The sequence below is a fragment of the Talpa occidentalis genome, unplaced genomic scaffold (genome assembly GCF_014898055.3).
Source record: "Talpa occidentalis isolate TD23 unplaced genomic scaffold, MPIMG_talOcc4v2.1 talOcc4.5, whole genome shotgun sequence".
Classification (NCBI taxonomy): domain Eukaryota; kingdom Metazoa; phylum Chordata; class Mammalia; order Eulipotyphla; family Talpidae; genus Talpa; species Talpa occidentalis.
Genome location: NW_023604861.1, coordinates 84,262,561 through 84,290,546, shown reverse-complemented (window position 1 = coordinate 84,290,546; position 27,986 = coordinate 84,262,561). Strand labels below are relative to the sequence as shown.

At 54.1% G+C, this 27,986-nt stretch overlaps 1 protein-coding gene across 4 annotated transcripts in view; it reads left to right on the top strand.

Moving 5' to 3' along the window:
• The window catches only part of SFXN5 (sideroflexin 5), a 109,204-nt gene extending 81,862 nt beyond the window's left edge, over positions 1-27,342 (top strand). For 2 of the 4 annotated variants that reach the window (XM_037527615.2, XM_037527616.2), the window contains exons 12-14: positions 1,761-1,846; positions 7,986-8,103; positions 24,059-27,342. In XM_037527615.2, the coding sequence (XP_037383512.1) occupies positions 1,761-1,846; positions 7,986-8,103; positions 24,059-24,136 (282 nt within the window). In that variant the 3' untranslated portion in view covers positions 24,137-27,342. The remainder of the gene's footprint in view (positions 1-1,760; positions 1,847-7,985; positions 8,104-24,058) is intronic. The other 2 variants (XM_054701729.1, XM_037527617.2) reach the window with 2 other exon arrangements.
• Positions 27,343-27,986: the final 644 nt, after the last annotated feature.

Genomic DNA, 27,986 nt, shown 5'->3' with positions numbered 1-27,986 from the left:
CAATCCCTCTGGACCTGGATTTACTGATCTGTTAATTGGTGAGGGTAGTAGAGGTCCCCCAGAGCTCTCATCCCCCCTCCCCAGGAGCGAGGGCCCTACTCCCTGGGCCCTCATATCCTCTTGGGTAAGAAGAGGAAGTTGGGAGCCATTGGTTTGTGGTTCTGTGCTAATAGGCACTTCTCAGGTGATACCTCACCAGGGAGCAAGTGTGGCACAGTGGAGGGATTTCAGGCTTGGGGGAGACCACAAGTAGAGCTTGGGAAGAATATCTGGTTACAAGAAGGCCCTCTTTCACCCTTGGTTTCACTAGCCTAGCTCACTCTAACAATTGTAATAATAATAATTTAAAAAATCCAGCCCATTTGTACAGTTCCTGGTGCTTCCCAGCCTTCATCCTAATGGCGATTAGCAGCTCTGGCCTCTGAGTTCTGGGACAGTGGGTGGAGAAGGGTCAGCTGAGGCAGCTAAGCCTTCTCCTCTATTCCAGCCACCATCTCTCATTGGTTCCCTTGTGGGGCCCAGAGCCTCCCCTATGTCCTTAAGGCTTTCTCCATCAGCCTCTGAGGCCATACCCCTCTCTACCCCAGGTCCTCAGCTCTGCAATGGTTTGAGGGAAAGTGAGTGCCTGCCTCACAAGGCTTGTGAGGGCCAAGGGCTTGGCGGTGCCGACGCCAACATTTATCATCTGCTCCCTGCACAGGCTCTGGGTGCTCATCTTCCCCATTCCTGTTCAGGAGGATGGAGAACCCTCTATGTGGCCTTCCTAACACTGATTATGAAGGACCTAAGTTCCTGCGAGAGATGTTCAGCCCTGAGCCCAGCATCAGATGGGATTTGACCTCGATTTCCTACCTGATCTCAACCTCCCATCCAACCCTACCTAGCCTTTTCTTTAGCTTGCTGTGAGGAGGCTGAACATGATATCTCCCCCACCTGGGTCAAATAGCAGGGAACCCCGAGCTCTTCTGCAGCTCTGGGCTTTCTTCACCCTGCTCCTTCAGCCTCTTGCTGTCTGTGGAAAGACTGTAGGAAGCCTATGTTATGGGCCATTTCTGGAGCCTTCTCTGAGGGCTAGGCACCGGGGTTGAAGGCACTCACTGCAATGAGCGGCAGAATGCAGAACTGCCACTGAGTTGTGCCCTCGCTGTGCCTGTGAATCCCAAGGGAGCCCTCAGAGTCAGGCTGATGCCTATGAAGACAGCAGAGCTCAAAGGCACGTTCTCCTACAAAGCTGACCTGTTGTCACTAAGAAAGACTGTATTCAGGGCCAGAAGATGCAAGATGTTAGCTTTAGGGGATGTAAAAAAAAATAAGTAAAACCTCAAATCTCTGTCCTCCCTCAGTACCACGAGCCTCCTGCAGCTCCGCAGGCCCCAGCTGTTTGTTCTGGTCCTTCCAGCACTTGCTTTGTTTTAGAGCATCTCGAGTTCTCCATATGTTTCCTCCCTGCATCTACTACCCAAGGCACCTCCCTGGGCACAGGCCCCTTCCTGGGGCCTGCTTCCGAGTTGCCACCCCTCCCCCCCACATGCAGGTGCTGGGATCTGCTCTTTTCAAATGTGTGTGGTAGGGAGATGGGGGTGGCTTTTTTCTGTTGTTTGGAATACAGCTTTGTGAGCCATTCCATGAATTATTCCATTCAGCCAGATGTACTTAGCGGCAGTGCACACACCTAGGGGCTCTGGGGTGGCGTTGCTGCCTGCTTTATGGCTGCTTCCCACTTCATGGCTGGTTCACCAACACCTCTGCTTGCCCCTCAGGCCCTGCTGGAGACGGCACTGACGCGAGTGGTCCTCCCCATGCCCATCCTGGTGCTACCCCCGATCGTCATGTCCATGCTGGAGAAGTGAGTTGGGGCAGCCAGGAGAGAAGGCCACCGCTGGGGGGGAGGACAAGAAGGGAGGGGAACCGGGTGGCCCAGGGCAAGGGACAGGGCAGCAGCTGGCCGCCCACCTGCCTTGGTTTGTTCAGCTCCCAGCAGTGTTACTGAAACCCGTCGTGAGAATTCACGGACGTTTGCTACTGGGGACCCTGGTCCAGGTTCTGGGAAGGATGTTTGATGGACAAACCTGACGAGCTGGTGGCCCTGGGGTGTGTGTTTCTCTGTGTGCAATCACATGCATGTGCTCCCTCCCTTCTGTGTGTTTCTGTGTGTGCATGTGCACACGTGTGCTCACTCCCTTGGGTGCACAGTGTGGGGCCAGTTGAAAAGAGTCGGCCTGAGGATTATGGTGGGAAGACTAGATTTAGGGCCAGTGCCACCTCCTTCAGGCATCCACCGGGAGGCAGGTCACTACCTCACTGAAACTCAGTGTCTCCATTTATAAAATATGAATAATACTAACCTCTCTGCCTTCCTCAAAGGGATATTTTGAGAACACGTATTTGTCATGACTGTAAAGAAATAGGAACACAATAATAAGGACAATGATGGAGTGATTCTGTTGATGAATGAGCGTGAAATTGAATTGTGAATACTGAGATAGCGTTTGAAGGAGAGGCCGAGCAGAGGAGGAGGAGGAGCCAGGACCAATGTGCAGGTAGGGCTGGCTGGGCAGGCCCTTCGATTAGGGTGAGGCTAGGATAGCATGAGCCAGGAAGGATTCTAGGTGGGGGAACAAGAAGAAAGGCCTGGAGATGCAGGGAAAAGTGAGGAGGTGAAGGTTCTCCACTGTGAGTCTGGCCTGGGAGGGGGCACCTCAAAGCAGTGAGCTTGGGGGCAATGTAGGATATGGACAGCTTTGGTGGCCTCCATCTTGGGCTCTGGGACTAGGACTTCTCCCCAGTTTAGGGAACTTATTCTCACAATATGAACCATAACAGCAACAACATTTATTAAACACTTAATAAATGACAGCCAGGTCTCTTCCCAAGAGGCTTCCCAATATTGGCTGCCTCTAGGGCTTCATACGTAAGAGATGGATTTTCTTAAATCCTGGTGCACAGTACACCTTGCCCATACTCAGGTACCATGTCCCCGTCCCCGCCAAAGCACCTACTCATTTTGCTTCTATTAGGCTGGACTCTTCGATGTCTACAAAACAGCCCACACCCTGCCTAGAAAGCCCTCCCTTCTGCAAAAATCCTACCCTGCTCCCAGAGGTGGTCACAGACTCTTCCCAAGAGCCAGGGCCTCCAAGAGGCCCTCCCTGACCTTCCCATCACCCACCATTCTTCTCCCCACAGTGCCTTATTTTCATTCATAGCACTTACAGATATCTGGGTTCTTATCTAGCTGTTTGTTATTTGTCTGTTCCACTAGAATGTAATCTCCATGCATCTAAGTAAACTCCTTTTTGTCACTGCCCTGCACAGCATCTACCAGTTCCTGCACATGGTAGGGACTCAGTAAGTGTTTGTTGAATGAGTGAATGAGCTCATTCTATCCTTGCACTAGTGCAATGAGATTAAGTATGGTGTCCCCATTTTAGGAATGATGAAAAGAAGGCCAAGAGAGGTTGCATCATGTGCTTGTAGTCATAGGCTAAACAATGGCAGAGCCAGGAGTGGCCCTGGAACTGGGCTGCCTCTTGGGCTTCAGATCACATCACATGACCAGCATGTCTTTAGGTGCTGTCCTGTGTGGAGATAGGGGCAGAGCAGATTGGGGGTCTGGACTCAGGAAGCTTGTATTTTGAAAGGGAGATGAGTGTGACCCACACATAGGTCAGCTGCAGCTGGGATTGGGCAGTGTGTCAACAGGGTCAAGGTGACCTTGAGGCGTGGGAGCTCTATGGGCCCAGCAGCAGAGAAGACTGGTGCAGTGGAGAGGGGCTGTGACTGCATCTGGGAGCAGGGCAGGATTTTTGCAGAAGGGAAGGCTTTCTAGTCAGAGTTGTGTAGACATCAAAGAGTCTAACCTGATAGAAGCAAAATGTGTAGGTGCTTTGGGGGGAAGGTGCACACTGTACCTGACCAGGGGCAGGGTATATGGTGTGCCAGGATTTAAGAAAATTCATCTCTTATGTAAGTAGCAAAAATGAACAGATCCTGGGGGAGCAGTTGCTTTTGTGCCCCAACCCTTATACATGCAGCAACATAGCTCCAGCATGAACTAAGGCTGTCCCTCCGAAACCAGGAGACAGCCAGAAATTGAGGAAGGTAGGGAATCTGTCCTCTAGGCTACTGACTCTTGAACCTGGAATTTGCTGGAGGAAAGCATGGTCTTTGAAGCCTTCCCAGTTGGCATCTGCGTTGGGTTTGCTGCAAGTGGAACGATGATTAGTGTCCCATTGGTTTGGGGGCTCAAATTGAGCTTTGGGTAGCCTGAAAGAGAGAATGAGCTTGTTCTGGTTCTGAACCTCCCCAGTCTGGATCCACCAGGAGTCTGGGCTACCAGGTTTCTGACTCACCTCTGGCTCGGTAGAAGCCCTTCCGGGAGGTGGAAACAGGTGAGCTGGTCAGATCTCCTAGAAGCTTTGACTTGGTTGATCTTTCCCTGAAACTCATGGGGGTCTCTGGCAAGGGGAAGAGTCCATCCTGTGTTGCCCCAGGAATGTCAAGATGAACAAGATCTACTTTGAGCCCTCAAAGATTTACTGCTTTTCATGTTTGGGGAACTGTGCCCCTGTCTGATGGGAGAGGCAGCACAGGGTAACAGCACCAGGCAGAACTTCTGGTAAGAAAAGGAAATCCAGGTTCCTGCTCCACCACTTTTGGGCCAGCCTCAGTTTCCCACCTGGAGAATGATGACATTTGGTCTCTGGGGTTTTGTGTTCTGTACCATCCAGCAGGCCCCTGGGCTTTCTGCAGGACCCCACTGAGCACCCATAGCCTTACAGGCAGGGGTGAGGGTGACAGGGCCTCTGCTCAGGAGGCTGCTGGTAGAGGCAGCCCCACCCTCTGGAAACCCCTTTGGGTGAGGGAGTCAGGACAGCCAGGAAAGAAAGACAAAAGAACACTTACAAAGCAGTCTACTTGCAAATTAATGGAGTGCCAACTAAAACTGTGCTCCAAGTGCTGAGGGAATGCACAGCAATGGGGGGACAAGCTGTTGTGTGGCAGCGGGCTGGGCTCTGGCCTCAGTTTATCCTCTGCGGGAGGAGCACTCATCCACTGGGTCTCTGGGTTTCCTGCCAGGATGAGAGAGGAGGGAGTGTGGCATGTTCAGGTGCCCCCTTTACTGACACTAAAAGAAAAGAGCCCTGAGTCAGAAGTAGAGGACCTTCACCCCAGAGCACGGGCCTTCTGAGGGGTGTGCATGCTCTCTCGCCCCCACACACATAAACACATACTCCCACACATGCACACACAACCTCCCTCCCTCTCTGCCTCAGGCTTGCACTGTAGCTGGCTTTAGACCCAGGCCTGGGAGGTTGGGCCCCTTCTGAGTGGTTCCCTTAACTCAGGGGCAGGTGCCTGGGCTGGACCGGGTGGGCCGCCAGGCTCTGTCCCTGCAACCTCGCTTCCCCCAGCCCTGCACCCCTGGTCCTGGAGCTTGTGGGGATGCCAGCTTGGATCTAAGCTAAGTCAGGGTTCGGGCCACAACCCCCATCACTGTGGTTCCTGAGGCAGCTCCCCAGCCTCCCTCATTCCAGGGGATCCGGGTCTTTTCTTTCTCCCAGGCATTCGCACATCTCTCCATCTGCATATTTTAACTCCCCCTGCTGCCTTTTCCAATCCCTCCCTGCCATTTCCCTTCCTTCTGCCCCTCCCCCTGTCCTGCTGTGTTCACTCTTCCCCTGCTCCGGGCTGGGACTTCAGAGGCTCCTGTGGGCCTGCAGTCTCAGGCCTGTCCTGCCGAGCTGGGAACACTGGCCTGGGGCTCCCTGCGCTCTCTGCCCAGTGGAGACGTCAGCCAGCCACTCCTGACAGATAGGCCTGGCTGCAGCCCCCCACGGAGGGGGGAGGGAGTCTGTCCTCACCCTGGGAGGGGGCCTCACTCTTCTCCCTGTCACTGTCCTAGCCCTCAGTGACCCTGGGACTGTGTCTGCAGGGACTTCACACCCTCCCATGCCATCTCCCCTGCTCAGGAACTGGCAGGGACTAATGTCCCAGTCCTGCCATGAGGACAGGAGAGCAGTCTCTTCAGAGCCAAGGCTCTTGGCCTATGCACAAGTCTGAGTTAGCCCGTGGGTACTACCTCCTTGTGCTGCAAGGGAAGTTGACCTGTGTTGAAACAATCTCTGAGCCCATGTTAGTCTTATTTCCATGGGAGCCCAGGAAGCCGGGAGCTGAATCCCTGTGGGGAAGTGGGGCTCCCCTGGTGGTAAGAGAGAAGATGGGAGCACTAGACTGGGATGGAGGGGTCAGATGGGCTTGAGCTTGATTCAGGCATCTTGTCCTGTTGTGCTTCATCTTGTGGAAACACCCCAAACAAATAGCTCAGTTGGGGCTTCATTTGACAGGACACCTTGTTAGATCTTGGGGTCCTGGTTACTGGGAGGGACAAGAGGACAGCCCTTCCACCAGGATCCTCCCTCCTTTCTGCCCTAACAAGGTCAGAGGCCACAGTAATAATAACACACATAATGGCTGAGCACTTCCTGTGTCCAGGCCTTTGCCTTGAATAGAATATACAAATAGTTGGGTCTTTATTGGTATCTTCACAGGTTCATCCTGGACCAGGGTTTCTCAGAAGTGTGGTGTAGGATTTACCTGTTTTAGACTCATAAAGGGTTGTTTGAGATGCAGATTCCTAGGTGTAATGCCAGCTAAATCAGAATCTCGTGAGGCTGGGAGTCTGCATTTTTAACCAGCTGCCTAGATAGGGTGGTGGTCCTGAGGCCGCTCTTCAGCCTCCTCCTGTCCCTGGGGGGGGGGGGGGGGTGTTTAAGAACTGCTGGCCCTAATTTTGTTGTCTGTTTAGGGCCAGGTGCTCTTGAGAGGTGAAGGTCTTGTGGGGTTTGCCTGTTTCGAGGACAGCCTGTGACCACGGCCAGCCCTGCTCCATTTGGGGAGGGAGAGGGCCCTGACATGTCTCTTCATCCCAGGAGCATGTCTCGGTCACAAGGAGGCTACTTGGTTGTCAAGGTCAGATTTAGTGTCCACCCCACAAGCTGTGATGAATAGTCCATCCCTCTGGCATTGCCTGCTCCAGGCCTCCCCAAATAGAGGGTTGGTGGTCCCCACTAAAGGGCCTGCTCGATTATGCAAAACATAAAACTCTGATGGACAAATGATGATGTATTTCCCAGCAGGTATGGCCCTCTCTGCCTGGAAAACCTGTTTTATCTGGGAACTGGGAGACCCAGTGCCCTAGAGGGAGGTTTTTCAGACCCTTCTCTTGTCCAGGAACCCACCTCCAAAGCTTGCAGAAAGGGCATCAGCTGTGATGTGCTGGTGATGAACCTGAACTTGGAGCTAGGAGCACAGGGTGATTGCACTTGCACTTGCGGGTAGTCAGGGGCCCTGCCTGCCTCCTGCTGAGCTGCCCTGGGGCAAGTAACTACCTCTTTGTGGGGCTCTTAGAGCTGTAGGGTGTGTTCTGTCTCAACACAGAAGTGAATCATCCCCTCCCAGTTTTATGTGTGCATGCATGTGTGCCTGTATATGAATGCACGCGTGTGTGCAGGTGCACGTGCCTGTGTGCATGCGTGTGTGTGGTTTGTCTCCTCCTCTGGACTTGGCATCTACTCTGACTTGTGAATTATTTCATTATGTACTGTCTTTAAGGACCATCTTACAATTCTGTGCCCTCCCCACCCCCAGGAGCAGGGGCTGACAGCCTCCTCTATTGTCTCCTTCCACATCAGCCTTCTTTGTAGGCAGTGGTGTGAGTGCCCCTCAGGTATTCACTTATGACTTATGGTTGAACAAGAGTTCAACCACCCATACCCTTCAAGACAGGCCCTGGGGAGAGGGGTGCTGACTGGAGAAGGCCTCAAAGGCAGAATTCCCCTACAGCTCTCTAGCTGTGGGCAGGTACTGGCCAGAACCAGGCTGCCCTGGCTCTAGGACTTTGAGCGGGATGAGTGTGGTGGCTGGCAGCCAGCTTGCCTATCTCTGGTCTCACGCGTGCACGCCTCTCTCTCTCTCTCCTATAGGACGGCTCTCCTGCAGGCACGACCCCGGCTGCTCCTCCCCGTGCAAAGCCTTGTGTGCCTGGCAGCCTTCGGCCTGGCCCTGCCGCTGGCCATCAGCCTCTTCCCACAGATGTCAGAGGTCAGTGGGAGGAGGGGCTCAAGGGCAGGGAGAGATGTGGCTTGCTTGTTTATTCATTTTTTTTTAATTTTTAAATTTATTTATTTTTATACAAGAGCTGGGGTACAGGCCAGAGGTATGGGGGGGTGAGAGGATTCAATAGAGACAGAGTGGGGAGCAAAACAGGCAGATGGACCAAAGTACACCGCTGAGGGGAGCAGCAGGCCAGACAGGAGAGGTCTGCCCTGCCATTTGGGTAGCTCCCCGGCCCGCTGGGAATCAAACCAGCGCTGCAGAAGCTGCAGACAGCTTCACAGTGCTGCACTCAACCCTCTGCGCCACCAGGGAGGCCCCAGCTTGCTCATTTATTAAGAAATACCTACTTAGTGCTGCCTCCTTAGCACTGGGCTAGGCACTGGGGTAGAGCCGTGAATGAGACTGACACAGACTTGACCTCCCAGAGTTGAGTGTCAAGCAGTGAGCACCATGATTAAACAGAGTAGCAAATGATGGTGGGGAGTGATAGGATGGGAGCACACAGTGAGGCCCTAATGGAGCCCAGAGGGAAGTGGCATTTCACCAAGGCCTGGTGGGTGGACTGGAGTTGATCGGGTACATGGGGTGGAGGGGACACAGAGGCTGGGGTCATCTGGGCTGAAGGTTCTAGATGAGGCAGCACAGCGCATGTTCCAAAAGCTGAGGCACAGTAAGCAGAGAGTGAGCAACATGAACTGCACCAGGGAAAGGGGCCTGGGCCAGGTGGTGCTGGGAACTTAGAGGCAAAGCAGAGAATGAATGTTTGAGAAGGGCTATGCCTGCAGAACCACTGGTTTTGCAGAACTCCTGAGTTTGAGTGGTGCCCATGACTGCTTTGTGAGGCCAGGCTGGTGCTCTGTAGGAAAGCAGCCAACGGGAGGCACCCAGAGAGAGAGGATGGCAGAGTGGACAGGGCTGTTGGCAGTGGGCATGGGGAGAAGTGAGTCCTTGCAGGGACAGTTAGGAGGCAGCTTCATCAGGATTTGATGAGGTTGCATGTGTGAGGAAAAAGGAGCCTGCAGGATGTGCTCAGCTGCCTGCTTTTGAGCAACCTGGCAGATGTAGGTACAACCACATCATCAGCGTGCTGAGATGGATAGAGACATGGGTCTGAGGAGCCTGGGGAATATGAAAGTGGAGCTGCCTGTGGGGACCTGGCCCTGGGCCTGGAGTCTAGGAGAGAGGACAGGACTGGAGGAACAGAACAGAAGCCACCAGCAAAAAAAAAAAAAAAAAAATAGTAATGAAAGAGAGGGATGGGCTTGGATCAGCCAGGAGCTGCTCTGGTGGAGGAAAGAGACTCCAGAAGGTGAAGTCCAGGTTGGGTGACCAGGGAAAGAAGGACACAGCCAAGTGGGCAGGGGGTGGTAGATTGTCTGCAGAGTCTGACCTTCCTGAGGCATCAAGCCTCTGAGGCTGACGAGTGTCCACTGGCGTCTCGGACAATGAGGGCAAACCTGTCCTGAGGGGGAGGGGCCCAGCTGACGGGTAAGTGAGCCAGCGTCGGCCGGCTTGTCCAGAGGCTTAGCACCAAGGGAAAAAGGAGAAACAGACCCACAGCTGGAACAAGATGTGAGATCAAGGGAAGCTTTTATTTGTTTGTTTTTCTCTCTCTTTTTTAAAATTTATTTATTCAAGCACTGGGTACAGTCAGAAGTGTGGGAGGGTGAGAGAATTCACCAGAGCCAGAGCGGGGAACAGAACAGGCAGACTGACGAAATACACTACTCAGGGGAGCAGCGGGCGGCAGAAGAGGTCTGCGCGCTATGTGGGAACCAGCGGCTGGGGATCGAACTGGCGCTGCAGAGGCTGCAGGCAGCTTCACAGCCCAGCGCTCAACCACTGGGCCACCAGGAGAGGCCCCTGTTTTTCTCTTTTTTATTTTTATTTTATTTTTTTAATTTAAATTTTATTTTTATATTCCCCATACAATCACAACCCCCTTATTTTGACCCCAAGCCCTCCTTTCCCCGGCCCCTACCCACCAAAGAGTATCTCTGGTTCGTAGTTATTTGTTGATTTTTTTTTTTATAGTTATTCTTTTTCCTGATCCCTTATTTAAGTTTTCTAGATTCCTGCTATGAGTGAGACCATCCGGTATTTTTCTTTTTCTTTCTGGCTTATTTCGCTGAGCATGATCCCTTCCAGCGCCATCCATGTTGCTGCAAATTGCATGTGTTTATCTTTTTTGAATGCTGAGTAATATTCCATGGTGTATATGGACCACATCTTCTTGATCCAGTCATCTATTTTTGGGCAGTTGGGTTGTTTCCAAAGCTTAGCTATTGTAAACAGTGCTGCTATAAACATAGGTGTGCAGGTGCTCTTTGGAATTGATGTTTCTGTGTCCTCTGGGTGTTTTTCTCTTTTTTAAAGGGGAGAGACTGGAGCTGGTGTAAATGCAAAAGGGAAGGCACAGGGAGGGGGGTGGGGAGGCAGAGCCCATGCAGGTAGAGACTAGGGATTTTCCTGAGTTAGTGGGGTGACTGGGCAGACAGAGTTGGGGGTGGGGTTCCTGGGTGAGGGGTTGAAGAATTTGTTCTGATGGCTTTTATCATCTTATGACTCTGAGGGAGGAAGAGGAGAAAGGTTTGAGGATCATTGAGAAGCTTTGAAACATTCAAAGGGGAGGATGGGAGTGAGAGATGACGAGCAAGTCTGGGAGGGCTTGGCTGAGGCAGGAGGGAGACATTCTTGTGTGGGTGTGGCCAGGGCCTCTCTCCCTAGCCCTGGGGGCGGGCTCCAGGAGGCACAGCTCAGAAGAACCTTGCTCGGGGGGTTCATCAGGCTGGGTAGGGCGTTCTGGAGGTTGGTAAGATGTCGGGAGCTGCAGTGGACCCTAGAATCTTAGCTGATTAGGGTTAAGGTGAGTAAGCTGACGGGAAAAGCAAGGTTTGATAGAGCAGCAGACCCAAGTTGGGGGGGGGGGTCAAAGAATGAAGGTGGTTATCAGTAGTAACTGTGCTCAGGGAAGATAGAGGCTGTGGCCAGAGAAAGGCATTTCTGCATTTGGGATTTCAGGACCAACCCTGCTTCAAACAGGGCCTACAGAGAGGTGGTGGGAGGGGTTAAGATTCTCAGGGAAGGCTAGTAAGGGACCTGGAAAATGACACTCATCTATGAGCACTGGCAACCCAGGATCTTAGAGTAGGAGGTGGGGATCTCCAGCTCCAAGTCCTAGGAGGGTGAGGACTGGAGTTGCTTCCCTCCACTGAGCCCTAGAGTTCCAGGGGGGAACTGTGATGGGGTGGGTGTCTGTCTCGGGAGGCCAAGTATAGGACTGGAAGCCCGGTTTGTGGTGACTGCCAGCTGTATCCTCGTGCCCAGGGGGCCCAGCCTGTGATGAAGCGAAGGAAACCCCTCTCCACCCTCTTCTCCACCCCCCACGACAGCTGCGACCCAATGCCTGCAGACTCCAAGTAGAAGCAAGGGCTCCAGCGTGCATGAAGTTCTGAAGGTGGGAGCGAGGGAGCCTGGGCACTCTCAGTGGTCCTGGCATCCCTGTTCTGGAAGGTGGGGCCGGCACTCTGTACAATCGAGTTGTTCTAGGAGAGGGTCAAGTGCCCTGTGCTCATAGGCACCCCCATATGCAGAAAGCAGCTGGTCGTGGCAAGAGCTTCCCGCACTGAGGCAGGATCCAGAAGAGTGGATCCCCTGTGTGGGATTGGAGACCATTGCTGTCGGAAGAGTTTCAGGGTCATCCAGTTTACAGCCCTCCTGTCTGTGCTGGAGATGTGGAGACCCAGAGCAGCCAAGAGACCAGCCAAAGTCACAGAAGCAGGTGCTGATATGGGAAGAAATCCCAGAGCCTGATCCCAGTCCAGAGCTCCCAGGAAACGCCGCATCGGAGCGTTCAGTGGTGGATTTCCTCTCCTCATTTGATCACCTTATTCACCGGGGGCAGTGGAGAGAGGCAGAAGCGGGGGTGGGGGGGGAGGGGGGTTCACCCTGTGTGGGGAAGCCTAGAGTGCTGTGGTCTTTGGTGGGTGTTCCACTGGAGTGGTTAATGGGGAGGTGGCCACTGCACCTATGCTGGGCCTCTAGCCCACCCCAAGAGGTGGCCTATGTGAATGGGCCCTAGTCAAGGCCTGGTCCCTTTCTGCCCCAGGCCTGCCTCAAGTGCTTGTGGAAGGCAGTTCTTTTGGGTGTCGCCAGGCCTCCTTGTCTAGACTGGGAAGAATATAATCGTGGCGTAGTAAGTCTTTGTTCTCTGCAAAGGGAGGAAAGGGACATGATCTTCAAAGCCCCTCCTCACCTGACCAACCCCAACAGGGTGCAGGTGGGCCTGGACACCATGAGTTGTTGTGAGGCCTCTCTGTGACCTGTGGCACCAAAGCCAGCCGGCATTGGCAGAGAGGACCTGTTTCCCCCGCATTCATCCTCCCAATTAATTCTCTCTAACGAGGTGCTTCTTCTGTTGTATGGGGACCATGTCTCACATCCCAGAAGCCAGTGGGATTTGCCACAATAAGTCTGGACTTGCTTGGGCTGACCCACCCTTGCCAAGAGTCACCAAGGTTGTCAACAGGAGTAATCGCTGGAATGCTAATTAATTAATTAGGGGCTTGGAGTTAAGGAACTGCTTCCTAGAATGGCTGGCGTGTGGTGGTTGGTATGGGGTTTTCCGGCCCACTGACCCAAGGTCGAGGAAGGAACTCAGTCCTGGGGACACAGTTTTATCTGTTCTTTTCAAACTATTGTAGTCTCTATTAAACTGCTCATTTTAATATTAAAATGGCAAATAATAATAGTGTCTGCCTAATAGAAGCACCTACAGGCCAGGCAGCATGCTGGGAACTCTGTGTGCTTGTATTAAATTTGGCTGTTCAAGTCTGAGCTATGCCTGAATATGAAGGGATGTTACCTAGACAGACATGTGCATCTCTGGACCTGGGGAGAAACGGGGCTAGAGATATGGGACCTTTGGTTCATGGGGGGGATCTGAAGTTGCAGAAGGAATGAAGTCACTGGGAGGAAGAAAAGCCATTAAGAAAAGGCAGGAGCATGGGGGACACCCCAACAGAGTGGCCTCCTGGACACTAAGGGTGAGCATGTTCCGAAGAGGAGGGGCCCACCACAAAGGGACGACTACAGAGGGGATGAGACTTGACAACTGCACGATGTAACGAGCCAGGGCAGTGCAGGAGGAGGTGGTCATCAATTTTCTGTTCTCACTTTGTTTAAGCAAGTGAGCTCAGGCATAGGAAAGCATTTGAGAAGTGGAAAGTTGCTCTTCTGTGAGATGGGGATCAGGAAGCTGGAGAAAGGACAGAAACAGGGAGGGAATGCACGTAGCCTGGGTGGAAAGGCCTGGCCTCCACCGGGTCCCTGGTTTCACGAAGTTGAGGGGCCTGTTTGGCCATGATGTGGAAATGGGGGTCTAGAACCTGACAGTCTATGAGGTAGATACCAGCATTATTCCATTTACAAATAAGGAAACTAAAGCAGATCAAGTTAAGGACCTTGCCCTAGGTCCAAAGTTGGTAATGATGGAACAGACTCTGTACCCAGCAAAAGGATTCCAGAACTCTCCCCAGCCCACCCCCACATTACTATAAAAAGAGAAGGCCCAAGTCCGAGCCCCAGATGGTTCCCTGCTAATTTATCAGTAGAAGCATTCCAGTGCTCTCACCCAGCCCCCCAGCCCTCGCCGGAATCCATGTCCGTGGGGTGGACAGAAACTCATTAAACAAGAACTGTCAGGAGATGGTATGGTGACGATGAAAACGAAACAGCCATGCTAGGGCCTGCGCAGGGGCTGATGGAGGTCAGGCAGGTTGTGGGGGCATCTCTGCGGTATGGTGGGGCCTTCCTGGACCAGCCCTCTCTGGAGTTTGGGGCTCTGGGCTTCACGCAAATGTGGTCATCTCTGGACTCCTCTGGACTCATATGCACGTGCTCTCACATGCGTGCATGCACACACATGTGCCTCAGGTCCCTTGAGGGAGATGTCAGGGTCCAGTCTCTGGGCCCACGGGCTTGGCTGCCACAAGAGGCTGGGCTGGGGTTGGTGAGTGTGTCTCCAACTGACAGCCTGTGTCCCCACCTGGGAGCACTTCCAATGCCAGTTAATGAACCTCATGTCTCCCTGGAGCAAGAAGCAGTGTCTTGGCCAAGACCCCCTCCCTGTGCCCCTGCCTGTCTCTGTCTTTCTTTGTGCCTCTTTCTCCCTTCCTCGATTCCTCCAGGGCCCCACCCCACCCTATCCCCTTCTCGCTCCCCCCCCCCCAACTATTCCCCCCAGGAGCTCGGGGGCTGGGGAACAGGGCTGCACATACAAGCAGGAGCCATTGTTCGACAATCTGTTTTTGTCTTCATCTTGTTGGCAGGCGGCAGGAGAGGAGCAAAAGGTTAATGAGGCACTGTGCAGCGGGATTACCGCGTGAACGGGCGAGCGGCGGGCGAGCCAGCCGTGGTGACAGGGAACTAATTAGGAGCAGTTTAACAGGAGGAAAAAGTGAAATCTCCTCTTCACCAACTGTCAATAATTAGCTGATTTCGTGAGGTTGAAATGTGTCCACAGGAAAAGGTGGGGCTTTTCTGTGCATGGGTGAGTTTGGGGGAGTAGGGGCCACTAGGGGCTCTGCCCTGTCCCTACTTGGGGTTGGGCCAGGGACCACCTCCCGGGCCTGCCCTCCTCCACACAGAGTGGCATACCTCAGCCTCAACTATTCCTATGACCCCTGCCTTTTCCTCAAAGACCTCGGTTTCCCCAGCCTTAATGTGAGGGGTGGGAACTACGCTCCCTCCTGGCTCAGTGCATTGAGGTCCTGGTCATGAAACCATGAGACTGGGCCATGGTTCAGGAGTCAAGAGAGAGCTGAGAGCACATTGGGTGACCTTAAGGTCAAATACTGATCCCGGAGTGTCTCTTCAGAAACATGAGGGTGCCCTCTAATAGCCACCCTCTGGGGCCCAGCGTGACTCATAAATGGTGCTGAATGGTGAATGGACAGAGCCTACTCACTTTGAAATGGGTCTGTGGCTCCCAGGCCCTCACTCTGCTCCATCTGTCCTCCCAGCCCTGGGATGGGGCACTGGACAGATAGTGGCTTCATGCCTCTGGGCGGAGCTGAGGTGGAGGAGGGGGCCCTGGGTTGCTGCTGTAGGGCTGGGGGCTCTCAAATGTGTGTCTCTTTCCCTAGTATCAGCTTTGTGGGGCCGCTTGGGGACAAGGAGTCAGGTTCACCAGCGGCAGGCTTGTTTCCTGTTTGGCCTGTTTGCTCTGCTGCTATTATGGGTGTGTGGCCCCTGCCCTTTGGCCTTCCCTGACACCTCAGCAGGGGAGACCATCTTCTCCCTCCCTCTGCCCCTCTAGCTTCTGCCAAACACCTTGACTGGAAGAAAAGACTTAATCAGAGTCCCCCAGGGCTTCCTGCTTAGAGCCTTCCATGTCAGCCCTGCAAACCTCCCCAACGTGCTCCCCCTCAGCCTAGCCCTTCCTCACTCAGCTCTCAGGCCTAGAGGGTCTAGGGCTCTAGGAGGCATTTCTAGAAGAAGGTTAAGGCCCTCCTGTGTCCTGGTACCATTCATAGGTCAAGTCTTGTCCTGACTCCAGAGTGTGGATCTAAGAGGCCACTCCCACACTGTATATGAGCAACCTGAGGGTCAAACTCAGCCACTGCCTCCTGACTCCTTGCCTTTCTACCCCTTATTGCTCCCCTTTCCAGCATTTGGAATTAAGAAACAAAGAAGCATACCTTCCTTGTATGAGGAAAGAATGTGGATTCACCCCCACTCTCCAGCCCCATAATGAATATCCATCTCTCTCCCATCATCACCAGCCCTTAGGAAAATGGTGGTTTTGATGAACCAGCTTGATTGGGAGCTATAGATCCACCAAAAGCAAATGGTTCTCCCAGCTTGCCTCCTTTTCTCTGAGAGAGCATTTGAACTCCCAACCAAGAATAGGAAAAATCAGGTATGAGCTTAGGTCCACAGTCAAGCTGCTCTAGAAATAACCCCTCTTCCAGGAAGTCCTCCCAGATGAGCCTCACCAGGATCTATTTCACCTCACACATGTAGACTCTAGTGGTATATGTTTCCTGTGTCCTATCTCCTTCCATTGGACAACATTCCTTTCTCCCTTGCTAAACACACAGGGTGTCCCTAAGGTAGAGCACTCTTTGCCACTATAGCTCATAGCTCCTCTGAGCTCACCTTGTTGGTCCCTGCTTCTCCCATTCTTCTAGGACTGATGTGGAGCTAGAGGCATGTTGGGGGTGTAGGGAGGAGGGCTTTGTGTTCCTCCTGAGTCCATAGGCATTCACCTTCTCCCAGAGCAGGTGCTCTTCCCTGCCCATCTCAAATCCATCTCCTACTTTGCCTAGAGATGTTTGTTTGGGGTTTTTCTCATTTCTGGTTTAATCAGTCCCTACTGAACTCTGAAGCAGGCTATTTTTGCCATCAGAAATCTGCCGCCTTCCCGCCCGCTGCTTTCTTGGAGTTTGCCCACAGGACCCCCCAGGAGGGACGGATGGGAATGGCAAAGTCGCTCAGAGCCCAGGAACGCCAACGCCACCTGTCATGTTGCCTGTTCCCCACACCCCCCCTACCCCAAACCTTCGCGTGCACACAGGCCCTCACATGAGCACACCCATGAATGTGCACACATGTGCCCCAGTGACAGGCCTCATCAGGGCTGCCCTGTCCCTTTCTAAGGCCTTTTAGAACACCTAACTGGATTCAGGACAGGAGGGGGCACAGCTTGGTTTGCACAGTTTCTGTGGAGAGGATTGAAAGCATTGCTACGTATGAAGTGTTTAGAACATTCCTGGCCCACATCAGAGGCTCAGCCTCATGAGTGATGCGGAGACACTGGCAAGCAGGACAGTCCTGCCTTTAGTACACAGCATTTCATAGGTTTTCTAAGCCGCCAAGGGCTCTGTCATCCACTTCTTGATAATACCCTCATCTTAGTCCAAGGGGGTAGAAAATCTTCCCACTGCACATGTGTGGAAACTGAGGCCTCTGGGCTGAGAAGATAGACAACAGAAAATGTTTTGAGGCTGGTCCACCAGAGGGCACCGGGCACAGTGCAGAGCTCCCAAATGGGGAGGGGGCTCTAAGCATTAGCAGGTTGTGCATCACACAAGGGAGATGAGATGGGATCCCTGCTCTTGGGATCCAGTTTGGCTTGACTCAGCTTTTATCAAGAACCAGCACAGAGATACTGAGCTGCCTCTGGTGGCCCATGGAGTGGTGGGATGAAGTGGAGGACTACTGTTTTCATAGCTGGTTAAAACCAAACTGGTCTGCATTTTGAGAAGAAAACAAATACAGGGGGGCGGCAGAGGTGGTAGCAATGAATTTGGTTTGAGAAGATCAAGGGAGGCTTCCTGGAAAAGGCAGTCTTGAACATAAAGATATAGTTGGACTCAGGTCTCAAAGTCTGAACATACAATATAGTAGAAATAGAGAGCAGTGGTGGGTGAGGAACATGGAGAAGTTCACAGAAGGCCTGACTATCTAGCCAAGGTGTTGCCATGAAAAGCCGGGCCAGCACCAGAGGCCTGACCCAGGGGTCCAGGCTCAGGCCTCAGCGACTCCCTAGCCCATCTCAACACCAGTGTCCTCCAAAAACTTGGGAAAGCTTCCCCATAGATGGGGCCTGGATGTGTGTGCCTGAGTAGGGACCTAAGGCCTCCCCTGTCCCAGTGAGAGGGTGGGATGTGGCTGCTCAATAGGCAAGTTGGTGCCGGGCCTGGCAGAGGCCTCAGGCACACAGGCCTCAAGTGCCAGCTTGGGTGTTGGACCCTTTGTCAATGTCTCCACCACCTGTGGACCCTCAAAAGCCCAGACCCCTGGCCAGGAGCAGAAATGGCTTTGAGTCATGTCATAGGGTCAAGCTGAACACCCCACCCCCAGCCCTGTGCCTTTGAAAAGGAGGCAGAAAAGCCAGCAGAAGAAAGGCAAGTAGGAGGAAGTTCTTTGTAGTAGGTAAAAGCCGCTGAGAATGGGGCACAGGCCAGGGATCCAGTTTCCTGTTTATGTCTCGGCACCTTAGCTCCAGGTTCAAATATGTAAACTATCTGCTGGCCGCTGGCTGCAGGTGTGTGTGTGCTCCCAGGCTGTGGAGGCAGAGGTGGCCCCAAATGCATTCCTGACTCTGGCCCCCCACCCTTGATGAGCCAGGAGACAGGCAAATTGCTCAGGGTTAACCCTTCCCCTACCACCAAAACGGCTGTCAGGCTGTTCTAGGGGGCTCTGGGGTCAGTTGGGTTTGGAGTGCTTGGAGGACCCTGGCGTGGTACTAATCTTGGTGCTTCATGTTTGTTACCTCTGACCTTAGAGGCAACCTGAGTCAGGGGGTATCCAGATCCAGGGTCTGAGCTATGTCAGGAGGATAGTGTTGGGGCTCTGATGGGGGGGGGCATCCAGAGGAGATTGTCTGGAAGTGGGGTGCAGGTTCTGCCATGGACTCTGCTGATGGCATGGTGTGTTCCCAACATGACCACTTCTTCCTGGCACCCCTAGTTCTCGGGCTGGAGGGTACCATCAGCCAGTGCTTATTGATAACTTTCATTTCCTCACTGATCCTTGCAGCCCCTACACTCCAGAGCTTTAGCTCCCCATTCTAGACACCCCCTTCCTATGAGGGGCCTGCTGAGTGCCTGGGAAGGAGTTCACCACGGGTTCTCCTGTCCCACCACCTCCCAGCCTCCCAGTAGCCTGGTGCTGACTCACTCCCAGCCCAGCCTCCTTTCTCCTTGCCACTTTCTCTCCAGAGAATGCCCCTTAGAACTAATTTGTGGTCAAAATCAAGCTCTTGCTCCCACCCTGCTCCCCTGCAGCTCTAATCTTCACTGGACTGGTGCAGCCCGCCTTGCTGCAGCCCTTTCTCTCCCTAGGCCTTGGCACCCAACTCACCACAGCCCACCGTGAGGTACTGTGACCCCCCACACCATTTGTTCTGCCTTCAGCATGGCACAGAAGCCTGCTTCTAGTCCTACCTGTCAGGCCCCCACACCACAGGGGACCCCCCCGGGAACAGCTATCCCTGCCTCTGACCCCGAGCTGTGGGGGCTGTAGCAGACACTCCGTCGTCCTCCTGCAGTACCAGAGTCCCAGTTATTTATGTCAGGGTCGCCCGGATGAGATATCTGGGGGGAGACTCAGGCCCCCCACACCTCAGAGAGGTGCTCTTCAAGGAAGACCCAACTTCCCTCACTGGGCCAGTGGTGAGGACCCCCAACAGTTCTGACACCCATGAGACCTCAAGATAGTGAGGTCCTAGGCCTAGGATGGAAAGAGGCTGTGACCAGCATGGGCACTGAGTGGAGGTCAGGAAATCTGAACTCTGGAGGTCACCAGATCCCGCTGCCAAGACCAAAGCCTCTCAGCCCTCGTTGGACCACCGAAAACTGTCAGCCTGGTGTCTGTGACTCCCTCTGTCACCACTTCCACTCCTTGGGCTGGTCCCCCAAACACCATCATGGGCTTGTTCCCTTCACCCGCCCCTCAGATGTGCCTGTTCCCCAGGCCTGGCGCCGTCCCCTTCCATCTGCTCTCCTGGGCAAGCGCCTCCATTCGGGGCTCCGGCTGTGTTCCACATCCACGGCTCACTCCTCTGCCCAGACCACTACCCGGGGATCCAGCACCCAGACTCGCCACCTCCTGGCCTCTCCACCTGACCTGAGGGACTCGGGTGGCCAAACCCGAGCTTGCCCTCCTCCCACCGCGACCCGGCCCCTCCCGTGTTCCCTGCCTCGGAGAATGGCGTCACCAGCCACCCCAGCTCCCGAGCTAGAATTAGGAGTCATCCAACACACAGTCATCCTCAACACCTCCCTCTCACCCCCACATGGAATTGGTCATCAACTCCTATGGATTTCATCTTCAGAAAGAATACCCAGCGCACCCCCTCTAAGCCCCCGCTGGCAACGCTGTAGGGCAGGACCTCAAGCCTCTCTGATTCCCACAGCTGCCCTCTCACCTACCCCCAGTTCATGTTCTATACCCACCATCGCCAGCAAGGCCTGTCTGAAATGAAGTCTGGAGTGTGGCCCACCCCTGCTCAAAATCCTTCCATGGCTCCCCATTGCCCTCAGATAAAATGCTAACACCTTATGTGGCCTGCAGGGGCCTGCCTGTTCTACCATTCCCTGCCACATTCCCAACACTGCCCACACCAAACAGCCCATGCTGGCCAGAAGTAGCTTTTCCTTTCACCCAGCAAGCTTTTCCTGCCCTCTCATCAAAATCCTCCATTTTCTTCCTGGCTCACCTCCTCTGAGAAGTCTTCCTTCCTTGTTCTTTCATCAATAAATTGTAATCTCCTATCCCCTCCCCAGTTTCCATGGCACTTTGTCTGTCTCCGTGCGATCCATCTGCTTGCCTGTCTGACTCCTCCCCTAGACTTTGAGCCTCTCAAGGGCATAGGCTGGTCTTGTCCATCTCTGTGTGCCCAGCCCTGCCGTGTGGAGTTGGCAGCCAGAAACATCTGTGGAGTTGAGGGTCAATCAAATTGAAATAAGAGGAAAAAGCCTTGAATGGCAGCTCTGTCCCCAGGCCCTTGCTCCTGAGGCCTCAGCCACTGTCACCGGAGCCTTCTTACTGTCTGCTTCTCCCCCAGGATCCCCTCCTACCTGCTACCCTCAGCACGATGGGGAGTCCAGAGGGACCTGGGTCTGTGACAGCCGCTACTGGGAGGGTGAGGCCTTGGTCTCCATTTGGGCCAGCGCTCTCCAGGGAGTGGGCCGAGTGGGCCGTGGCCCTGGCCCCTGGGTCCTGCGCCGCGGTGCTGAGCAGCCTCTCCGATTTTAATGCGGGCCTCAGTGCTTCAGTGAAAGCCGGCATGGGAAGTTGCTAATAATGGCACTAAAATAAAATATGCTACATCTGTTATGGGTAGCAGAACAAAATTAGCTGCTCACACCTCTGACATCCAAGATGTCTTAACTTAAAATACTCCTTGGCTTACTTTACATCATTTACTGATTATATTTAAAAGAAATACAATTTTGCAATTACTGTTCTTTCCAGCGTGATATCTATGCATCATTTTCCTTTTATGTTTATATATTTCTCCTTCATTAGTGCAGTCTGAAGGGTGATTAGGATTCTTCAAACATTTTACAGAGGTTAAACGTTGATTAAGATTTAATTATTACTGTAAATAGCTTGGAATGACATATGGTGCAAAAGCCTGACATATGTGCATTTGAATAAATGAAGTGCTATTTCCCAGGATGCCTCAGTAGCTGTTTAACAGCTTTCCCGAAGGGTTATGTTACACCTCATGGTAAGATTGCTGGGATGTTATATTTTGTTGGTTTTTGCAGCTGAAAGCTAAGAACAGTTTTCCAGTTTTTTAAAAACATTGAATATTTTAAATACCTAAATTGTTTTGCACAAATTTTTGCTAATTTGTCTAACTAGGTTAAACATTTTCAAAAGCATTTAGATTTTTAAGCGTGGGCGCTGTGCATTGTGTCAGTGGCAGCGTGGGGACAAGGGGAGCTGGTGGGGTGGAGGGGACTCAGAGGCCAGTAGGAGTGGGGAGGGAGGAGGTGGTTTGAGGAGAGGGGGTAGGGAAGAGACTTGGGCCCTGAGCCTAGCTCTTGTCTCCTTGGTCCTTTCAAGTGGCCAAAGCCTAGGTTTTGAGGGACCATGGACTACAGGGGATGGTCCCCCTTTCTCCAAGAACTCCATCATGCCCACCAGCTCTAGGCCACACCAAATTCCCTCTTGTCTGGCCTCTGCTGTGCACCTGGGTATGACAATTCTCTGAAGGTAGAGCCAGCCTCTGGCACCTTCTGCCTGCTCCCCTGGGTTGCCATGTTTGACAGCTTGCAGGTACCTGGAACCAAGCTCAGCTGAGCTAAGTTACAAAGGTCTGGTGCCTCCTTAACTCCACCCAGGCCCGTTGCCAGACTGGGGCCATCTCACACAGGCAGCACCTCCTTCCCTTCACCTCCTTCTGGCTGGGGGCTCAGGCATCCCCAAGGCTCAGTCCCTGGAGCTGCGGAGGTGATGTCTGAGTTACTGTGGAGCCTCTGGGGGGACTTTATTCTCCCAGTGCCTTCTGTACCTCATCTTCCCACTCATTTACTCAACCCTCCTGAATGTCTACTGTGTATTAGTACGAGGCTTTGTGGGTACAGGGTGGAGCTTGCCATCCAAGGGGGGACTGGAGTGGAGAGAGGAGTGACCGCTCCCCCCCGAGGCCATGTGACACAACTCGGGTACAAGAAGTGCAGGGAGCCGTGGGGACCTGGAGAGGCGGCCACACCGGCCTGGGTGAGGGACGGTGTCTAATGCCGAGACCCAGAGGATCAGCCGAAGACGAGGGAAAGCAGGGTGTGGGAGAGGAGAGGAAGTGGCAGGGGGTCAGCTCTGGCAGACTCAGGGTAGACTGAGAAGAAGCTGGCGTGCCCATGTCTCGGTCCCAGGGGGTTGGCAGAGAGGGGTAGGCAGGGGCTGGGTAGCGCAGGAGTCTGGGCTGGGTCCCGGAGGGCAGTGTGACCCCTGTGGCTGAGAAGGCTTGCGCTGCGGGTGAGGGCGCCAGGGCACAGGCTGAGTGGGCGAGGCTCGAGGGGAGGGGGGGCGAGGAGGCGAGGAGGCCCCCGGGTCTCTAGCCAAAGCACTATAGGTGGGGGTGTGGGGAGCCAATTTGGGGAGCAAGAGGTGATGAACTCAGTTCCATCTCAGATGGGTGGAGTTTGGACGCCTGTGAGACATCCACGGGCAGGTCTAGCCGGCAGCTGGTGGCAACCTGAGCTCTGGGGGCAGAAACATGGTGGGAGATGCCTCAGATCTGGGAGTTACCAGTTGTCACCCAGGGGTCTGTGCAGAGAAAAGGTGAGACCGAACCCTGGGGACCCTGAGGGTGTCCAGCCGATGTCACATGAAAGAGGCCAGCGTTGGCCTGGGAGGGAAGATTTTCATGTAGTAGAGTGAAACCAGAAGCCGCGTTTACTGTGGACAGTAATGTCAGCGAGAGGTGAGGAGGGGGCGGTGTGCAGACAATGAAGTAAAGAAATTTGCCGTTGGGGGGAGAGATCAGGGGTCTCTGAGGGAGGGTTGGCTCCGGTGGGGCAGAGGGAAGGCAGGCGTGGAGCAGAGTGTGGACTGAGGTTGAGGGTTTGAGGTTCAGGGTTCCTTCTGGTGCCTTCTGATTTTCCCTCAAGTAGGAGGAAGGTGTGTAGCTCAGGGTGAGTGGGGAGCTGAGGTCTGAGTGACTGAAGAGCACAGAGAAGCTGCGTGTGGCCTCTGAAGGATGGGAGAGGGCGTTGACAGTGTGGCTGGGGGCCGGGGTAGGAGGTGCGACAAGGCAGTTGCCAGCTGCTGTGCGTGTTCAGCCAGAGTCAGGGACAGTGAGTTCCAGTGGTCTCTAGCAGGTTCAAGTGGAGCGAGGCGGATACATGCTGGGGTCCCCCACAGCCGGGCTTCCACCAGTCAGGGCTGGAAAGGCCTGGGGGCTGCAGAGCGGCTGAAAGGATGACCCCAGTGCCTAGGTTCAAGGGAGTGATGTGAAGACTGAGCTGCCGGGCATTTAGGGACTCATGTCTTGGTGGTCTCAAGGCAGAAAGGGAGAGTGCGTGGCGTGCTGGAAAGAGAGGCGACTATGGCTTCCAACAGGGTCGGGGTTTGGCTGTGGAGCTGGGTGGCACCCTGGGTGGTGACCTTGTCCAGCCAGCAGCCCTGACGGTGGCTATGTGCAGCCCGGGGGCAGGTCCCTGCAGAGAAGGACGACACAGAACTCAGAGGCCACAGTCTAGGATGATCATCTGTGTTGACACACTGTCAGAGGAGGCCAGACCTGGGCTGGAAAGGATGCTGCGAGGCCTCGCCGGAGGGTGGTAGAGGGTGGTAGAGAAGGTGTCAGCAAGTGGCACATGGGCTCACTCAAGGGGTGGTCCTGCCTGCTACTCAGCCGCGTTCACCCCTACTTCCCACTCCCCTCACCGTTTCTTCTCTGTTCTCGCTCTCTCCTCAGATCGAAACATCCCAATTGGAGCCTGAGATTGCCCGAGCCACCAGCAGCCGGACAGTGGTGTATAACAAGGGGCTGTGAGTGGTGGCAGGGGGGCCTGGGGATGGAGCGGTGTCCAGGCCGGGGAGTTGGGGTGGGGACCAAGTCTTCTGGATTGCACCTGCAGGGAGGGGCAAGCTGACCCTGCCACCCGGGCCCCCTGGGGGAGCGCTGGACCCACAGTGGTAGGGAGACTAATCTATTTACACGTTAATATAAGGGAGAGGAGTTCTGACACATTTCCTATACAGAATAATCAAGTGCATTTTTGGGCCTTACCTGGGGTTGTCAAAACTCTACTCAGCACAATTATGTGTGAAGCTGAAACATTTGTAGAGTGCCCACAGGATAGAATTAGGATCCTTTTATACTTTGGTTTCTTTTTTATTTTTTATCAGAAGCAAGTCTGAGCCTTGGTTGCAGCTGCCCAGCTGCATTAGGTGGGGCAGTGGGGGTGGGAGTAGGCCTGGGGCCGGGTAGGCTTGGTGGCTGGGCTGGTGGCTTTGAGATATGGTGACCAGGCCCGATGGCTCACTAGCTGGGCTGGGGAGGGGACAAGGGGTGGTATGCATGTCACAAGATGTACCAGCTATGACTAAGGTCGTCAGGAGGTAGCCCAGGAAATCATGGAGACCTGGAGACCCCTGGAAGATTCTGTGAGCGACTGGCTCTGAGCGTGGCCAGACTGCATCCATGCTGCACCTGTGGAAACAGTCCCTCTGCACGAAGCCCAGTGGCAAGGTGGGAATGAGGTTACCCTTCATGGAGCCCTGATCTACTTGAGGCTCCTGAGATGACTTCAGCTCCAGGCAGGAAGCCCCAAGAAGGAAAGATGTTTGGTTTCCAGCTGCTATAGGAAGATCTTTCCAGTCCCCGAGGCCACCTGCCCCACCCACTGCTTTCTGATTGGGGGTGCAAGGGTGTCTTGTGCCTGAGAACTCTAGGCACCTAGCTGAGAGGCAACATCAACCTAGGAACAGAGGACCCCAGCGCCAGACTACCCAGCTGTGTGACCTTGGACAAGTCTATTCCCTTCTCTGAGCCTCTACTCCCTGTCTGGAACCAGAGGTCTGGATCAGGGGTTCTTAGCATTTCTTCCAGCTAGAGCTCATTTTGCCTGTCTTGTTCAGATGCTGGTCATTGCAGGCACATCCCCAGTGGGGACATAGACTGGGAAAGGGGCGGGCCCCTTGGGGAATGGCCAGCCTTTGGTCTGAGAACCTGGACCTTGCCCTCCTTTATATGTCCCCACATACTGGGAGCACTTGACCTTTGCCAAACACTTTCCAGTTCTGAAGGAGGAAGTATCATGGAGGCCTGGGCCTGGGTGGGGGGCCATGCCCGCATGCCCTCTCTCACGATGCAAGGGCCTCCAAGGGCCCTTCCTGCTGGCCCTGTCTCCCTCTCATTGGCAGACCAGCAAAGTGGAGAGAGCTCTGCTGAAGAAAGCAGGGCCTGAGGCAAGGGTGAACAGAGTAATCCCCTGGCCTGAAAGGTCCAAACAATGGGGAGCATGAGCCTCAGTGCACCCCTCACCTGAACTCAAGTGGAATGGAGTCCTTGACTTGCACCTCCCCGGTGACTCCACCTGAGGAGAGGTCTGGCTGGAGGGGATGCAGGCACCTGCAGGGAGAGGCTGGTGCAGGGCAGCAAGGGTGTGGCGAAGAGGCTGTCCCCACCCCTAGGGCAGGGGTACAGGAGTTGACACCATGTTCGATCCACAGTCCCTGCTGCCCTCACCTCCCAGCCAGGTCATGGCACCCCCAACTAGCTCTGCAGGATGCTGCCCTAAGGGTCCTCCCCCTGTCCCAAGGAGCAGCCCATGCCCTCCCCCACCAACCCCTGGCCTTCAGGAAGGGGAAAAGACAGAGACCAGCACAGAGGACAAAACTGTAGCAGGGAGGATGCCACAGAGTTGGAGGGGCATGTCCATGAGCTAATCCCACCACAATGTGAATGTGCCAACGACGGGGACCGGGCACATCCGGGTTCTCTTGAAAAGTAGAGGGCTGTGTCCTTCTCTGCTTCAAGTTCACCCTGCCCCTCCTTTCATAGGGTCATGTTCTTGTGCACTTTACTTTGGGACCAAAATTGCCTACTCCAGCCCCTGTCCCCCACTTCCAGAGGCCTGGATTTGGGGTTTCTCCAACTTCCCCTCTGTGCTGGCTGCTCTAGCCCTGCCCTAGCCCTGTGGACTCAGCATCTCATAAGCTTCTTACTTTGTCTCCCAGATGATTTCCAGTCATGCTCCCAAATGCACTCTTAGGTGAACCCTCCTGTAGTGGGCAGGATGGGAGGTGGCAAGGGAGACTTGCAGCTCAGGGGGAGGTGACAACACCTCAGGGGGCCATGCTGCAAGGTCCCAATCTGACTGCAGAAAACACCACGGGAAACTCTTAGCTGACATCCACCCCTACTCTGAGGCCTCATAGACAGGTCGGTTCATGACTGGGGAGAAGGCCAAGCCTGGACCCACAGACAGAGTAGGGCTGGCCAGCAGTACCAGAATCCAGGACACACCTGCAAGTGGTTCTCCAGCCCTGAGGTACCTGCCTGACCCTCCTCTGGTCACTTAAAACATTCCCTCAAGCTTGGCAATGCCCTTCTCCCATTTCCAGAGAGCAATTTGAGGGTATAGGGACCAAAAGCCCAAGATGTCAAGATGGTCACTGAGTCCAGATGCCCAATGGACTCTGTTCCACTTCCTGATTGTGAGCCAGCTTATTTCCAGTGTGGGGGTTCTGGCCTGTGAGGAGGATGGGGTCCTGGGAAGTAGGAGGGCCAGGGGACAGAAACAGTGGTTCTCCAGCCCTGGGCCATGTGAGTGAGGCACCAGCACACAAGCCTCATGCACTCCCAGGGGACTTGGTGGTAGCTTTTTAACCTTCTCAGAAAAATGTCTGTCTCTGTGATTTACCTAATACTAATGCACTGTGGGCAATAAATGATGGATTTAAAGCACCAGAACTTGGCCTTGTGAATTATGGGCTGGAGCAGTGGCAGTGTGGAAAGGCAGCAGGACAAGACAAAGGCCGCCTGTGGGTTTGTAGAAAGGACCCCAAGAAAGATGCAGACCCTGGCTCCTGGAGGCCTCGGGCCAGCTGGGAGGCCCAGAGGGAAGGAGAGAGGGAAGGATGGAAGAACTTGTGAAAGTGGGACAAAGGGGGTGAGTTGAAACTCCACAAAAGGATCCCTCTTTGTAGAGTAGCTGCTGAGAGCTGAGAGGACCCCACCACAAGGAACTTGAATAGTCTAGAAATTTTGGTAGATTGTCATCCTGTTTATACTCATGGGACTGGGTGAGGGGAGAGGGGAGGGACGGCTGGTCCTAGATGTCCTGGGGCCAGAAGGGGCTTCATGATAAGGCTTGAGCCGAGTAGAAAGGGACCTGGTGCCCACAGTGTACAGGACCGGCCCCAAGAACTCTGCTGCTTCCCACCTCCTCACAGCCCGCAGAGTCAGGTCTCATACCACCCTCAACTCTATCTAGTTCCTCCTTTTCAGGCAGCCCCAAAGTAGTGAAGGGGTGAGGCTGGACCTCCCAGCACCTTCCACCCTGCAGGGAGAAAGCGTGACTTGCTGTGTGAGAGAGGGAGGTTATCACGGTGGGTGGGGTCAGCAGCCCAGTGGACCCTCGCATGAATGTTTCTTCAAGCCATTCACTCCCTGCATCTACCCATTCAGTTGACTGGCTAGTTATTGGGCATCATTTCTGAGCCGGGGCTGCTCTGGCAGAGTCTGAGTATCATAAGCTATGAAATGCCGAGAACAGCAGTCACTGCCCCAGTGCAAGGACTGGAGCAGCCAGTGGAGGGATCCAGATTCTTCTCATGCACCTCCAAGATGTGAGGGGCTGCTGCCTTCCCATGCCTGGGGTGCTAGGCATCCCTAG